The 17123-nt window shown below is 52.0% G+C and overlaps 1 protein-coding gene across 6 annotated transcripts in view; it reads right to left on the bottom strand.

Moving 5' to 3' along the window:
- The window catches only part of MAPKBP1 (mitogen-activated protein kinase binding protein 1), a 104486-nt gene extending 88065 nt beyond the window's left edge, over positions 1–16421 (bottom strand). For 3 of the 6 annotated variants that reach the window (XM_040600919.1, XM_040600922.1, XM_040600921.1), the window contains exons 1-2: positions 16194–16421; positions 15161–15504 (exon numbers count right to left, since the gene is read on the bottom strand). In XM_040600919.1, coding sequence (XP_040456853.1) covers positions 15161–15277 — 117 coding nt within the window. In that variant the 5' untranslated portion in view covers positions 15278–15504; positions 16194–16421. The remainder of the gene's footprint in view (positions 1–15160; positions 15505–16193) is intronic. The other 3 variants (XM_040600924.1, XM_040600925.1, XM_040600920.1) reach the window with 2 other exon arrangements.
- Between the last annotated feature and the right edge of the window lie 702 nt (positions 16422–17123).

Genomic DNA, 17123 nt, shown 5'->3' with positions numbered 1-17123 from the left:
CGCCGACCAGGGAAGAGGTGTCAGATGAAATGGAGCTCATTGCCTGAGTTGTAAGAATGCAATTGATGATCTGGAGTGAAAAAAAAAAAAATGCAGAAAGAAATGACTGTAGAGAATTGTTCATGGAGCACTGAACCCTGAAAATCTTCCCACCTGTCCCCAATCTTGACACTCTTCTAATCGTGTCGGTCTGTTTAAGAAAAGACTTCTATCTGCAGACCTTGCCTCTCTTACGTCCTTAGAACATCACATGTTGATACCTGCAATGAAGCACTCAGGAGACAAGATTGTGGAAGGACCTGTTTACAAATTAGCCAAAGACAAACAAGCACTTAAGAGTTTAAAGATGGAATTAACATCAGCCACAAGCAAAGACTAACACTTATCAGCACTTTCTGTTATTTCTGTAGAGGTCACTTCCTACATTTCTTTGGGGAAAAAAAAAAAAAAATCTATTAGTGACAGAAAGGCCTGCAGGACTTGGCACAATCTGCTACAGCAGCCAAGCTGACCGAGCAAAGACTTGCACTGAACAATCTTACACAAAGAACCAGAAAGGTACTCAGAAATTGCAGTTGTTTCGCTTCCAAGCACTGCCTGGGAGAAGTCCTATAGACACTTCACATGGTTCAAAAGATGACAGCAGCATCCCAATGCACCTTTGAAGCCACACAATGATGTCACTTCAAAATACTGCTCCCTATAAGATGTCACAACACGAGGACCAAGGCAACTAGAAGTACCTGGACTACTTGTCTAATAGCTTGAGCACCAAAATGCCTGCCAGAAAGAGTTCAAGAAAACTCAGCAACAGTTTCGGAGTCACAAAAACCCAAGACACTGTCACAGACAGAACTCCATGGCTTTGGGGGACCAGGTTGCTACAAACTGAACCCTGTGGGATCTCTGACAGATGTTCCATTGAAAAGAAATGAGCTGAGCAACAATCAAGCAGGAAGCCAGTGCTCCAGACCCAAGCACATTGCACTTTATGCTCCTCCCTGAAGCATATGGAGTTTTGCTGTTGCTTTCAGCCACCTTCCCCAGCCTTTTCCACTGAAAGTGGAGCACTGGGAAGTCTTCTTGAATCAGCTCTAAGGAAGGGAAGCCCTGGTGCTACCCCTTCCTCCTATTTATACCAACAACATTAGTGCAACAGTTCAAACATATTTTATATATAGCTCTGTGGCTTATTTCCAGGCAGAAGTAACTCAATGCTGGTGTACATATGTTTAGACCACAGCAATTGGAAAGAATGTCCCATAAATGCTGTTAACTGCTGCTCCACTGTGACCAGAACAGGCTCTACCACTGCAGAAATACAAGCCGCGTTAGGAAAAAAAAAAAGAAAGAGTCATCCACCCAGAAGCTAAGCAAGCCACTTGCCACCTGCACAGCACTGACAGACTTCCCACTATAGCCCCAACAGATTAAAGCTTTAAATTAACAGCCAGCTCTTGTCACATCAAGATATAGTGCCTGACTGCTAAGAGACCACATAGAGGTGACCAGGGTGTGGGCCAGCATAAGGGCTGACATGCAATACATAAAGCATCTGCCAGTATCCACTTGCATTTTAAAATAATCTTATAAACATAAAGGCTGGACAAACAGAAGAGTCAGATTTGCATAGTTCTATTTGCAAACCCTGCTTGTACTGAAAACATCAGTAGTGCCACCATGTTTTAACGAGTCTGACTTTAGTCCAATACCCATAAGCTCACATACTGAAAAGAAACAAGAAGGGCAAGGTGCAGGAGCCACGGATCGACATCCAAAATGTACTTCCCTTGGTACTGGCTGCAGGGACTTCAGTGGCACATAGAGGAGAGAGGCACCTGCTCTAAACCCACAGGACACTGATCCCACTGCTAGACTTAGGTTTTAACATGACCCCAGGCGAGCCAGACCCCAGGCAGCAGCCCACAGGGAGACAGGTGTCTGAAATATTCCCTCTCCTAAAGGAGGATGCTTCTGCTACCACATGTAGACAACCACCAGCTGATAATTACCATGCCTTTCACCAGACTGTCCCTCTCATGGGCTGCAAAGACAGCTCCACCAGTCTTCCCAGACTACATTAAAACAACCTTGCATCACATTTTTCTTTGGAACAGCTAAATATTAACATGTTCTAAGAAAAAATACATATATATCTTGCCTTTTCTTATGTCTGAATCCAATGGGACTGGACTTTAAAGAGGAGCAAAGCATAATCAACACTTCAGAACTATCTATAAAGGCACCAGCATCTTTGGTTATGTGATGTGGAAAAGTTAATGACCACCATCTCAGGCCTCCGCAGAGACAGGCGTCTCTTGTCCTGGAGGTTAAATAACCTAGCTTTATCCTTGCGTAAACCTGTTTGTAACTTCAGGGATAAAACTGCCCTTCCTGAACATGTCAGGTCAGCATCTTGCTTGGATCAGATGAGGCTCTGCCAAGGAGCCTCTAACTGGGGAGAAAAGGGGAAACCAAGTACATATTTTGGGATAGATGATGGGGGTACAAAAGAAGAATGGAATTTTTCTGGTTAATTGTTTATTTGGTGGATGGGAAGCAGGGAAAGAGAAACAGTCTCTGTTCTGGGCTTCTCAGGACTGGTAACCCACATGGCCAGGGAATATGGATTAATGGACAAAGTGCAGCTGGTCAAAACAACATGATGAAGACACCTGCATGATATAGATATCAGGGATGCACACACATACAGTTATGTGTATGAAATTAATCATACATAGAGTCTGATCTTGCAATCAGCCACAGAGGCACTTATCTTTACGCCCACTGGGTGAAATGGAACTACTCACACTCATACTACCTCACACAAAATTAAGCACATGCTTGTATCCACAGGAATGTCACCAGTGTTTGCATTGTTTTCTTTCAAACCCTTCAAGGTCATCATGACTGTAAAAATGTTACACGAAGCCTTGTGCAAGACTTTGTGTACGTAACAGCTGTAACACAATACCAGAGTGGGACCTTATAGGCAGGGGAAAAGGGTGGGCTGTACGTTACTGTATTAGCAGGCACACTAAGAAAAGTAACATACGCTCCACCAGAATTGAATATGTTCTTCCTATTAAACACACTCAAGCAGAAAAATAGAAACATACTCACAACATCATGCAACCAGGCCCCAGCATTTAAGTATGCTCTACAATGCAAAATCCTGCTTGGCAGCTGTTTACAGCACTTTCCTTTCTGAGGATCTGAGAAAAGCATCCACATTAAATCACAGTGGAGAGTGGGAGGGCAGGACATGGGACAGAAACCAGGTGGCAGACCTGGAAGTAAATCCCTCTTCCAGAGGGATGGCCACAACAGGTAGGCAGCGTTCCCTCTGCTGCCCAGAGACAAGACCCCCCTCCCCAGCACAGGAAATCACCCACTTTGGCATTTTATAATGGATTTTGCTTCTAAGCCCTTCCTTATGCCCTAACTGCTTCCGCAGCTTACACAGATCGCTGATGATTTACAGTTCTGCCACGTCCTCAGCACGAGAGCTCCCCAACTCAAGTAATCCCAAATGCTACACAAATGTGCTCCAGGCCCACGGCTCCCTGCCCCGCAGCCCAGGGCAGGAACGCCAGCTCCGCTCTGCCTGCAGTTAGTGTTCCTTACACCGCCACCTCCCCAGCCGGGGCTGCTGGCTAAGGGGAGCCGGGCTGCTCCTCCCAGTGACACAGGCCCTAAGTGCCAGAAAAAGCTACCCGCAGAAAGCGTTTCCGTTGCTTGCCAACGAACCTTTAAGCAATGGGTGATGACTGTTCCCAATTGTTTTTAAACTTCTGGAAAGCACTGACAGCAAAACTAAACGCCTTATCGCAGCAAGCACTCTCCTCTTCCTGCTGGAACATCACAGGGCTCTCCACAGCGAGCAGTACTTCACCCGTGGTGACCCGAGTTCCCCAGGTGCCCTGTAAAGCACTTTTCTTTAAAAAAAAGAGACAGATTTCCACAAACTGAAGTGGAACTAACGGGGCAATTCAGTTCCCTTGGCAGAGACAAAGCGCTGGAAGCTGCCCCCTGCATCCGTGCGACCGCATCCTCTGCCGCAGGGGACGGTGCCGCTGCCCAGGCAGCCCGGAGGGGCTGGCCACCCGCGGCCTGGGGCACCGCAGCCCCGCCGAGGGGCCGGGCGCTGCCTGGAGACAACGCACACTCAGCATATTATATAGGGTTTGTCTAGACTAGAAGCTTGGTTTGTCTGGTTTTTTCCAAAACCTGTTTAAATTAGAATCACTGAGGTTGGAAAGCCCTTTAAAATCATCAAGTCCAACCATTACCGCAGCCGTGCCAAGCCCGCCGCTGAACCGGGTCCCTAAGCACCGCCTCTGCGTGTTGTTAAAACTCTTCTGGGATGGTGATTCGAACACTTCCCTGGGCAGCCTGTCCCATGCCTGAGCACCCCCTCAGTGGGGAAATTGTTCCAAACACCCGATATACATCCAACCCGAACCTCCCCTGGGGCAGCTGGAGGCCGTGTCCCCTTGTCCTGTCGCTTGTTCCCTGGGAGCAGAGACCGACCCCCCCGTCCACAGCCCCTGTCAGGCAGCTGCAGGGAGCGAGCAGCCCCCCCAGCCCCCTCCTCTCCAGGCTGAGCCCCCCCAGCCCCCGCCCGGCTCTGGACACGCTCCAGCCCCTCAGTGTCCCTCTGGCCGTGAGGGGCCCAGAGCTGAGCCCAGGGCTCGAGGGGCGGCCTCACCCGTGCCGAGCGCAGGGGGACGGGCACTGCCCCGGCCCCGCTGGCCACGCCGTGTGGGACACCAGCCAGGGCGCTGCCGGCCTCCTGGGCACGCCGCAGGGCCCGGGCCGCGCTGGGGGCGCGGAGCCGCAGCCCACCCCGCCGCGGGCACTGGCAGAGGCAGCGCCGCGCGCTCGGCGCGCCCAGACGCCCGGGGGCGGGGCCAGAGCGCCCCCCGCCTCCCACTGGCTGGCGGCCTGTCCAGGGCGGCGGGGGGCGCAGGCCCCGCCCCCCCGCGGCGCGGCGCAGGGAGCCCGCCCGGCCGAAGCCCGCCCGCCGCGGGGCACGGAGCAGCCGGGAGGCGCCCGGCCACCGCCAGGCTGGCAGCGCGCAGGCAGGCCGGTCCGCGCAACGGCAGCCCCGGTGCTGCGCCGCTCGCCGGCTGCGCCCCAGCCTACCGCCCGGCAGAAGGCCGAGGCAGCCCGCTGGCTTCGCGGAAGGTGGTGCTGGCTCTCGGGCCCTCCTTGGCCGTTCGAGGGCCCGGAGCAGCTGCCATGCACGGCAGAGACAGCCCAGGCACTGCATCTTCTGCCCTGCCTCCCACCGATGGCTCCGTTCACAAAGTATGGATCACAGGTCTCAGAAAGCAAAAAGCTTATCTGCATCCCCGCTACAGAAAGCTGGCCAAGAGCTTCGCGAAGCAAGCCTCTGTCAGCCCCCCGCCACAGCGGCGATGCAGGAGACCCGCTCTTCCAGACGTTATGGCCATCACCACAGCCAAAGCAGGTGGCGGCGAGGAAGCTGAGGCAAGCTGCCTCTAGCCCAGAGCACCCTGCCCGCCCTCCTCCCCCAGCGCCAGTTATTCACGCCGCTGATTGCGTGTCAAAGACATCTCAACAGCTTAGCTCGGGAAGCCTGCAGAGACATGCAACACAAGCCGTGGATTATCAGGACGATTATCCTCCCAGTGCACGAGAGAATCCCAATTCCAGCCTCAAAAGCAGCTCAGGCTTTTCGAAACAACTACTTCCACTGAGGCCCACTGCATGCTCATCAGAAATACTTGTTAATGCATTTCATTAAAAGCGGTTTATGTCATCCCGTCCCCATTCCCCTCCGCAACCACTCCCTACAGCAGGGTTCAGGGCACAGGCTGGACAAACACCCTCCAGCTAGCCCCCACGGTTGGGCAAGGGACACAGAACCCTTTCTGAAGCCTGTCTGGCCGTGATTCAAGGCAAGAAAACCAGGTGAGCTGGGACAAGAAGGGACTGAACGAATGAAGCAGATCCCAGATCTATCCATTCCAGTTTACAGTCAGCAATGCTTTTGGACTCAGCTGCTCAAGAAGGATGACACCCCAAAGCAGGTTTGAAACAACTGCGCTCGGGACCACTATATCTAGCTCAAAACTGGGAGGTAAGCCAAATGCAAGGAGTTATGCAGCTGTTCTAAAACCCTGGATGCTGGGACACCTCGCAATAAGTGGGTAACTATCCTGTCTGGTTTACATTGAGGGGGAAAAGGCTCAGAGACAGTCTGCAGCACACAGCACAGAACCCAAAACGATTAATAGCATTTAAAAAAAAAATACACAGCTCTGTCTCAAGGTTCACTCTACCATTACACATTTCAGCAGCACAGAAGCGTTGGTGAGGAGTGTGAAAAACATCACTCTTAGCCCAGACAAAGCTCTTGCAGAAAAGATGCTAATATTGATGCAATGTAATTGGCAAAAAGAAGTCCTTTTACTGGTATAGCCTGTTTCTTTGAGGGACAGGATCATTCAATAGACTCTTTTGACACTGTGTCACCACGAAGACAGCTTGTCGTGGAAGCTCAGCTTGCAAATTGTTTCTAAACACAGGCAAGTGCTTAGCCAAGTACACCCCTACACTCATGCCCACTCTGGATACCTCCAACACCATCCCCATCCCCTTACAGTCCAGGTCACAGCCCCACAGTACAGCCATGGCTGAAACACTGAGCACCGAGGGTTGCCACCAACAAAGGAGGCAGGTCTTGCACACACTCCTTGCACCCTCAGTCCTGTTCAATGTTTCACCAACTCCAGCATCTAGACTGCATCAGGGACTGTGCAATGAACTCAAGTTCCTTTGGTGCAAAGTCCTGGCCTGAGCAATGGCGCTTCCCCCCCTTCAAATGAAAGCGTCCCTAATACAAACAAGACTTCAAAGGCAAGCAGCCCCTTATGTGCTACTCAGAGGTGAGCAACTGATTTCAAAGCCCTTGGGAGAGCTCAGAGGCTACCACTGTCGAGCACAGGAGACGCAGATAACACTTCAGGACTGGCACTTCAAACAACAACTGCCCTGTGCCGGGCCTGCCTGCCGATAAGGAAGGATTTCTGAATGGGCAACACTTTTTCACAGTGCCTACTTGGAAGAAAAACAGGAGCAAAGAGCTTTACAAGTCTGTATCCCTCAATCCACTGACACTGCCATAAAGTTGCCTTCTCCTTTCAGAAACTCCTCCGTCTGCCTGCTCTCAAGCCATTTGTTAGTGTTATGACTCTCTACCACTATGCAACCTCCAATAACCTTCTTTCTTCCAGAGAAAGGAGTCTCTCTGGATCCATGAGGGGGAAATTTCAGCCTAACTATGTGAAGTGTTTAGGAGATGCAGAAATTAAAAAAACATCACTGTAAGGAAAGAATGCCATTGTTCAAATTCCACCAGGTATGAGATCTCCTATTAGTTGTTAAATCACATCAGCCTTCTTGACCAGCCGTGAGTTTTAATACTGTATTTGGGAGAACAAGCAGGACTGGGTTTTATTGCTATTGACTTGGAAACACTGAATACACCAGCAGTTCATAGGCTGTTCTATAGTACTATTTTCAATCAGTTTCCCCACAGTAACTAACAACAGTACTGGTCTCCTGGGACACTAGCAAAATTACAAGGCTTACTGGGGTTTCCACAGCTCTAATTCATATGGTGCTTAATCTGCTTGAGCCTGTTGGAAAGTCATCATCACCAAAGCTACTGAAATCATTAGTGACAATGGAACCAAGTCAGCATTTACAACAGCACAACAGTCTGGGACCTTTAAGCAAATAATCCTAAATGAACACACAGTCGTCACATGGGAAAGGTGAGAAACATCCCTGGTAATCTGCAAGAGGCTGGGCTCTGTGGCTAAGGCTAAGATTTGGCCTCAGAGGATCAGGATTCAATTTCTACATCTGCCTCAGACTTCCTGAAGGAGTTTGGAGCCATGTCTGTACAGGAAAAGCATATCCCGTTCCCCCTGCACCTTTTTTTTTTTTAAGCCTGAAGCTCCTCTGGGCTGGGTCTAGTTTGTCATGTGTCTGTCCAGTGCTCACCGAAGGAAGGTAGTGATGGGGTGCTCCTGCAGTCTATGGTCATACGAATACTAGCAGTGACTCACCTTTGCGCCAGTATTTTTGAAGACAGATCACATGGCACAGATCCACTGCTGGTTACAACAGCCGCAGGCCTCAGCTATATTTTCCTTGCACAACATGCAAACACGCTCAGGGCAAGGCTAAGCACCACTGTGGTGAAAGGAAATAGTGGGAAGTTTTCTCTGAATTGCAGTAGCCACCCTTCGGTGGGCACAGCCTCAGCAGAGTCTGCAGGGTTTCAGGCACAGGGACCAGCCCACATCTGAGGCTGGAAACCAGAACAGAAAGCATCCCGCAACCCTGCTACGCACGTACAGGAGCCCTCAGAGACTTCCAGCTCTGCAGAGGCAGGTACATCAGACATAAAAAGAAGCCTGAAGTGACTGAAACTGGGCTTGGTGCTAGTTAATTATTCAGACCTTAGCTGGGATCACTCAGCACTAATGCCAGGGCTCCATTCTGCTAAGCACTGTTCGAGTGCCATGTAAGTGCCACTCCCTGCCCCAGACATTGAGACAAGAGACCTTTTAAAAAAGCCAAAGACTAGCTAGTGCACGGTGTTTGCTTTCACTCTCACAGAGAGAACTGTACCAAGACTAATCAAGCAACTTCTCCCTACGACCTGATCAACAGGAACCAAAATATCTACTCAGATTCACCAGGCCAACAAAATGCTGATCATCGCTTTCTCAGCTGGAAACGGAGGTGATGCCCTGCAGTTGCTTTCCACTAGACACAGAGGAGAATGAAATAATAAACAGGCTCTTGCAGACCCTTGATGATACAAAAGCAGATAGTGGCCCAACCTGGCTGGACTCCCAACCATCACTTCAACTGTTCTGTCCTCCTGAAACTAATGAGGCAACACACCACAGGTAGTACCAAGCACACAGCTAGTGAAACAGATGGCACACCTTGGAGGATGTCCCTTTCCACTGAGTCCATGGATGCCTTTCTCCACCACACCTCCATACGCCACAGCGAACAACAGCTCTGACCAGCCAGCAGCATCTCTGACCAGCCCTGACCTCTGCCATTTTACCATCCCAGCCAGGTCTTTGGCGAAACCCTACATGCTTCACAGCCCACTGCAGAACAACAGCCACCAAGCAAAAGGGGGTCATCAGTCTATATGTGTACGGCTTATCCAGCACAGCAGGAACAGAGTAAAACCTGCTTACGAGTCTGTCCAGCCAGGTTAGCTAAGTCCCACGTGCCTTCTCGGAATACCCAGCTCATCTGAAGGAGGTAAAGAACAATACGCAAGGCGAGGCCTCAGCAGCTCTAAAAGACCACCCAGGTATGGAGCATATGAGCACCCAGGGAAGCAAGACCCATTTAAACCCACTAGGCAAATGACCTGGTTTGTGTTATTTACGCTGACTGCACCCCAGCTGTTAGCACATTGTCGCTCTCCCCCCGTCACGGAGAGGTCTTCCTGGTGCCTCTTACAGTAAAGACAGCACATTGTTTAGGGGTGGTTAGAAGGGCGGATCTTTCCAGCAATCTTGTCTCAAAATTGGCAAGAAGGATCACAGTGGCTCATGGATACTGTTGCAGGCTACAAAACCAAACATGTCAAACTGTTATATCCTTTTATATCCACCATACTTCAAGAACCGAGAGCAATTGGTGTTACAGTCCTCCAGCAGAAAAGCTTTGGCTTTGATATGCCCTGTGGCTCTAAGTCACGTTCAACACTCATGTTTGGCTCCAACTCAGGCCAGGAGAGCTAGCCAGATCACTCTGTAATTTCAAGTCAAGGCATAACATTCTTATAGCAAAGAATGGAACAAGGAAAATCTGTGTGTGAAATGAAGACAGGGTCATCCTGAGCACTGTGTATTTGAGGATGGGGTACAGGGGACAAGAGCAGCCCCACAGGGAAAGATTCAGCCCCTAAGCTACGAGACTCTCAGTTGTTCCACTGACAATCCACAGATACAGACACGCCACTGAAATGCAGGTCTGGCTGCAGAGAAGCTAATCAGCCTCCGTTCTCCGCTTTAAGGGTCACTGTTACAAGCCTGACCCGACACAGACAGGAAACCCCCTCTGCCTCTGGACAGCAGCCCCTAGGCTGCTGGAGCAATTGGCTGTGTTCAGACTGAGCGGTGCACAGCTGGGAGAGAGATCCCTAGCTACCAGCTGGGGCCAAGCAGCATTCGTGGAGGCTGAAGCAGAACAGGCACAGCAGCAGAAGGCCAGACCAGGGCTAGAGGCATCCTCTCAGCTGTGCCGCTGGCTGCGCTGGTCCCAGTGCTGGCGGTCTGAGCACCACTCAGACTCCAGTGGAGTGCAGAAGGGCAGTACTGCCTGAACGGCTCCTCAAAAGCACTACCATTATGTGAAAGACCCTTCCAAATCCTGCCAAAACAAAAGCTTATGACAGCATCAGACAGGCTGCTCTCTACTTCACCCACAGAGTCAGGCTGCTCAGCCCCACAGCCAGCTCCCTGGGAAGTTCTGCCCATGAGGAACCCAGCACGTTCTGCTGCTGCAGGACCAAGTTGTACCCAAAGACTTACAAAGAATCCCACTCCTCAACAAGCCTCAACTTCACCTTAAATGATTTAATAAGAGGTGATGATTTCTGAAGCGTTTGTATCAGTGAATCAAACTTGTGGGTTTTGGTTCTGCTCCAGTTCAGGTTCAGCAGTTCTCTGCCGATCTGGTTAAGACTGGTAGTGGTCTAAACTGATTCAAGTTGGAAGCTACAATATTTTCAAACAAGAAGGCCTGTGTACTGAGGGCAGGAAGCCACAGCCAGGCCAGAAACGTTACTCCACTCTCCTGTGTCCAGGACAGCTTGTGGTCCTAGCTGAGCCCTGCAGCTTCTCAAGGGATTGAGGAGCTGGAGAACTGCATTAGGAACACAAGGGGCAGGGCAAGGCATGAGGGGTCTCAAGCTTCCATGGATTCGCTTCCCTCTTAAATCTGTGTCTGCTCGCTGGCAGGACACAGAGGTATGCGTACATGTTTCTGCTGCCCTAACGGGGAAGCTCCCATCAGGCTGACGGGAGCCCAGAGGCTGGCAGTAAGAACAGACCATGCCTCACCAAAGGACGACAGGAAACACTGTCCCACTAGGAGCTACTTAGTCAGGGCTCATTTTCAGAACAAAAGCTCTCAAAAAGGTTTTGTGGAGCCACCCAGTCCAACCCAGCATCATGGAGCAGCAACAGGCGCTCCAGCTGCACATGTTTGCACGACACTTGGCAGGGGAGAGACCACAATACAACAGTCCCCGTGCCGAATGACTTCCTGCTGGGGAATGTCAGGTTTTAGTCAAAGCGTTCTTTCCAACTTGGCAACTTGAAATATTTCTGGCTTAGAAAAAAAACCAAGAGAGATCAAAGAAATATGCAGCAAATTCCAAATCTGTGTGGTTTTGTGTTTGGGTTTTTTCGACCCACTAGCTTACCTTCTTCGGGAAAAGCCTGTAGCAGAGTTCGTAGCAATTTGTTTCTACATTGATATTCATAATCTGGTTTGACTGAGTATACCCGCCGCACGTACATTCTACAATAGGCACAGCTACATCAGTTTAAAAGATGCTTATATTGTTAAGCTGTACTCTTGTGAACATGAACAGTCCCTGCAGGAACTGTACCTGCTCAGGTGCATTACTTCTGTGAGCAGAGAGATTTACATAGCCAAGCTGCAGGGCAGTACAGCAACCAGGACATTTTAGCAATGGGAGACAGCTTGACCCTTAACTTCCCCACTGTCCTGCTAGTGCCACTCATTCAGGGTGATCGATGCTGCCTAAAGGCACTCTGTGCCCAGTTTTTAACCCTGCATCTCTACCGGAATGACAAGCACGGTGACGAGATGCATGGCCGGGTTTCTGGTAGGGCTAGTAATCATCTAGAAATTGAACACAGGCCAACCAACTTATCTGAGGAAATTTTAGCTTCCAGGCACCACACAGACACATTACAATCCCAACAATCAACAGGTCTAGACTGAAGTCACTGTACTCTGGGTCTATATTTGTTCAACACAAAAACCAGAGATCTGGAGAGGACAGAAAAAGTGGATTTGAGCCACAAACATCAGAAGACAAAAACAGAAAAGGTCTAAACAGAGTTAGTCAGACGGCAACAAAAATCAGGACTCCCACAAAATGTAAGTTGTTTCCAAAAAGCAGCAAGAAAACAAAGCACTACACCCAACTTGCCAACAAACTTTACTTAAAGAGCTCCCATTCCTTCCCCTTATTTTATTTATTATTTCTTTCAAGTATCAATGATTATGTATTGGTTCCTTAGTTTTACTCCTGTAGAGATCTCCTGTAGCTGTTCCGTAAAACCAGGCATTAAAGTATAGGCAAGAAATAAGTCCTAATAAAAGTCACAAAACAAGTTCTCTCTTGTACAGCTCCCAAGTAACACACTGCAAGTCCTGCACAGCCATCATGCAAAATATCTCTACTTACACACACTCCCCCTTCCAGAGCAATGCACAAACAGGTCTGCGGAGCCAGCCTCCCACAGCCTGCCCACATCCAGCCTGGCACTACATGTCTGCTTTGCTGTAAGGAGCCAATTTTCACAGGGCTTCTCTTCAGCATGACAAACTGTCCAAGGGGTCTGTCCCTCACCGCAGAGACAGCCTGGCTGGCTTCACACCACCAAAGGGTTGTTTAGGAAAGAGCAGGGACACCACGGACACTTTGCACTTGTGGGGGGAAAATCACAGCACTGGAAGCCCAGGCAGTCCCACTGAGGGTACTTGTCCATCTTAAATTGAGCAGCTGGTTGCAGTAAAGCTCAAGGGACTCAGAGGAACCACAGGGCTGTTGAGGGCTTGCTCTTCACCTACATCTGCACGTACAAAGCACACTATCACCTTTCAGGCATTACCTTAGCGCCGCAGTCTTACTCCATCCTATGCAACCAAGCAGCATTCAGCATAGGCGACCAGCCAAAGCTACCAGCTTCATAGCCCCTTCCATATTTCATGTGACTAGAGTCACATGCGTCTCTTGGAGCAGTCATTTCTCAAAAAGTCCAAGAGACAAAGCAGCCTGAAAAAACCCTCCCTGCAGGTCAGCAAGGATCCTTCAAAAGCGATGTGTATGATGCTCAGCTTCATTTCCAAAGGATTTACACTCACAACAAACTGGAGACTGAGAGGATCTGTTTCCTGCTATTTTAGAAAAGTAGTGCTGCTTCTCACCTTGGAAGGCAGTGGAGCACACACATAGCAGAGGGAACATCTCCACAGACATCCAACATATGTTGGATCTTTGGTAAGGGGCCCACTCCTTTTTGCCTTGCCTGCTCCAGCTGTCCCGCTGAAGGCAGGCCATAACTCACTTGAGGGAATTCAGAGCAGATTGCTTTAGGAAACCATCACCAGCACCTAACTCCTCATCCTGACAAATTGCTTCTGCCAGCAAACTCCCCATCGATTCCTTTGCATCTCACTGATAAACTGCTTGTACTAACAAGATACACAAAATCCTCAAACCCTAATTTGATGGTGTTCCAATGAATCCACGATATCCCTAGGGGATCAGACAGCCCTGGCTGCACACTGGAAGACAGCACAAAGGATACAACGGAGCTCCTCCAAAACTCATGTCAAAGCAAAACAAAATGAAACGGGTATCAGGGAACAGCCAGCATACGTAGCAGCAGGTCCCAGCTCTGAAAAGGAGTGTGCAGCCCTCAGCTCCCGTTCCTAGAGCCAGAATCCAGTGCCTGCTGTAGTACATGGTGGTACAGGTGGCTTTTGGCTCTTTCAACAGAGGTCTCTGCAGAATAGAGATCAACAAACTGCTCCTCAGCAATAGCTACAAAGTACATTTCACTGGCAGTCCACAGGCTGCATTAAATGCAACACATTGCACACACCGAGGTCATGCACAAACACCAAGGACCCTCCTCTAAACAACTTTGAGGAACCTGAGCAGGTTTTTCTCTTGCTTGACAAAAGTAGTATATTGTGTTCCTTGGTATTAAACAGCCATCTCAGGGAAACTCTGACCTGAACCAAGAGTTCTGAGACCAGGACTGCAGGCTGGGGACAGGCCATTTAAGTAAGGTGTCATTTATTTCCCCTGAAGTTTTAATCACACTCTTCACCCTGAGAGAGAAATTTTGAAGCAGTACTGTTTTGAGACAAATGAATGTGCTTTCCAGTCATGGATTACAAGCATTTCTTATTTATTAGTGAGTCTTCACAAGGTGGGAGGGATTAAGCTTTCTACTTATGTGGAGAGCGAGCTATGCAAAGGCTGTGATTTGCCCAGGTTTACAGGTGAATCAGTGGCAGGGGGAGAATGAGGAGCCCTGACTCAGAGGCACCTGCTGTCAGCACAAGGCAATGCCATCCAGCTCCTGTTCTCCCTGCAGCTGGGGTTAAGTCATCCTCCTCTCCTCATGACACCAGTCAATTCCCAGTGAGTGACTGGCAGGAATTCTCCATGCCACCAAGAAGAATGATGGATTTTTCAGGTAGAAGCAATGACACCCCAGACAAGACATCCCCAAGGGAAGCGGATCTGAGGCACACGGAGGAGGAACACAGAGGAAAGCTCATCCAGCAGGCCTGTGGAGCACAGACCCCATCTGAACACTCACCTCCGAGACATATCTCACATCCTCCATCTTTTGGATCCTCCTACCCTTCCCCACATGCTCACAGAACACTCTTTTGCAGGGTTGAGAGCAAGTGCTTACAGAGATGAACAGGCTCTTGTGTCTCATTAGCTGCTGGTAATGGAGGTTAGCAGTTGGGAACATGGAGGAAGAGGCAGAATTCTATTTCTCCTGTCAGGCATCCATAACAACACACACCACAATGCACGAAATCCCAAAAACTTTCGGATACAGACCCAGTACGTACCACACAAGTGAAAAGAGTGTGTCTCAGAAGTGGGGATCTGGGCTTTAGCAAGGATCCACAGTGCAGTAAAGGCCCCAACTAAAAGACAGACTACAGTCATGTATCAGTTGCTCTGCACCACTCTACAGTTACACCAGGTCTCCCACAGCAGCATTGTTTGTACAGACAGGACCTTAGGCAACAAAGTTAAAGCATGCCGGCCGCACCACATGGCACTCACCTTGCTGCCTATATCTTCACGCTTGTTCCCAGGCTTGCTTCTCCTCAGCTTAATGGAAGGGGAGCGAAGTAGGTTTTTGATCCGACTTGTTATTGTAGACCCTTCGACCGACATCATCTTCAGGTGCCAAGAGGGTATTCACCCCACAGGCAAACTGTGCCTGGGGAACGAGCCCAGGTTTGAGGCAGGAATACCAACGTGCTCAGCTTTGCTCACACGCGTTCACATATCTCTCAGCGATTCTGCTTGGGAACTCCACTCCTGTTACACTGCAAAGCTATTCACAGAGGCTGGCAGGCTTTCCTTTTGCAGAGTCCAGAGGATCAAATCAGCAGTAACCTAAACTGAAAGATGCCCCTGTGAGTCAATCCGGCATTTGCAATAAATTCTAGCCTCGTTCTTCACCAAGAAACGCCAAAGGCAAGAGTCCACTGGTGGGCACAACATTACTTATTCTCGGAGGCTTCCACAAAAACCATCATCCTTTTTAAGTATCAATTAGCACATCTAAACCAATGCCCTGATCCAAAATTTAGACCTTCTGCACTTCAGTATCACCTTACAACAAAGGCAAAGCCTCGTGCCACGGGAGCGGCTGTGGGTGCACCCAACCCCACCGCTGCCCCACAGGCACCCACCGCACCGCACCGCACCCTCGCGGCCCGCAGCGCTCGGTGACCGAACGGCAAGCCGCGGAAGCCCACCGAGAGCAAACGCGGGGAGTTCCCCGCTCACGGTCTGGCTCCGCTCGGAGCACACATCTGCAGCGGGTGCCCCGAGGAGGCAGGCGGACCGCACGGCACCCCCGCCCCCGGCACGCCTCCCGCGGCCGCAGACCCCGGCTCGCCCCCCCGCGGCCCGGCCGGCTGGAAGCCCCCGCTGCAAACGGGGGCGGCGGGAAGCGGGCGAAAAAGGGGGGAGGAGGGGGAGCGGAAGGTCCGATCGGCACAGCCGCCGCCACCCCCTCCCGCTGCGGCCTGCGGGGCGCCCCCGCCCCAGCCCCCGCCGAACCCGCCGGCTCAGCCTCTCCTACCTGGCGCCCAGGAGCGGCTCCGCCGCCGAGGCCGGCGCCCACGGTGCCCCGCAGCGCCTGCCCATGCAGCCGGCCTCCCCCGAGGAGGGGCCGCGGCGCGGGCCGCCCCCGCGGGCGGGGCGGGGGCCGTACCCTCGGCGGCGGCGGCAGCGAGGGGGCGGCTCCGCAGCCTCAGGACTCGGCCAGGCGCGGGGGGCCGAGCCGCCCGCCAAGCCCCGCGCCGGCCGCAGCGGCCCAGAGCCGAGCGCCCGCCCCGCCGCCCCCCCCCCGGCAGCCCCGCGGCCGCCCGCCCGCGCTACGGCGGCCCGCGCGGGTCAGGCCGCGGCGCGGAGCGGGGGGGCGGCGGAGGGACACGGGGCAGGGATCCGGCGGAGGGATCGCGCCGCGCAGCGGAAACTGGGCTCTGAGGGGGCAGCGGGGCTCTGAGGGGGCACCGGGAGCGCGGCCCCCAGCCGGCAGACGGGCCGGACCCGCGGGAAGGCGAGGGGGCGCAGTGAGGCGCCCCCCCCCCCCGCCACAGGGCCTCGGGCCGTGTGCCCCCGCCTCTCCTCACTGCCTCCCCCCGTCAGGGCCCTAGGCTGTGTGCTTCCCCCCCTCAGGGCCCTCACCACCCTCGGGGCTCTGGGCTGCGTGCTCCCTGCCGCTGTCCCCATGCCTGGGGCAGGGGGTGCTGCACCGCCCCGCCAGCCTCACGCACTGGGGAGCCATTTCTGGCTCGGTGTCACAGCCTGCCAGTGCTGAGGGGACCCCCCCGGGGAAGTGACAGGGCGGGGGGCTGTGGGGCTGCTGTCCTGCCACCCCGGGTGGGAGAGGGGACCGCGGGGTCAGCCCGTGCCCGTGTGCTGTGGGATAGCCGGGCTGGCCTTGCCGCACACAGCATTGCCATGGCACCCGTGGGGTCTCCAGGCCTTCTTGAGGGCCATGGTGCTG

The sequence above is a fragment of the Falco naumanni genome, chromosome 7 (assembly GCF_017639655.2).
Source record: "Falco naumanni isolate bFalNau1 chromosome 7, bFalNau1.pat, whole genome shotgun sequence".
In the NCBI taxonomy this organism is placed as follows: domain Eukaryota; kingdom Metazoa; phylum Chordata; class Aves; order Falconiformes; family Falconidae; genus Falco; species Falco naumanni.
This window is presented reverse-complemented; position numbering and strand designations above follow the sequence as displayed.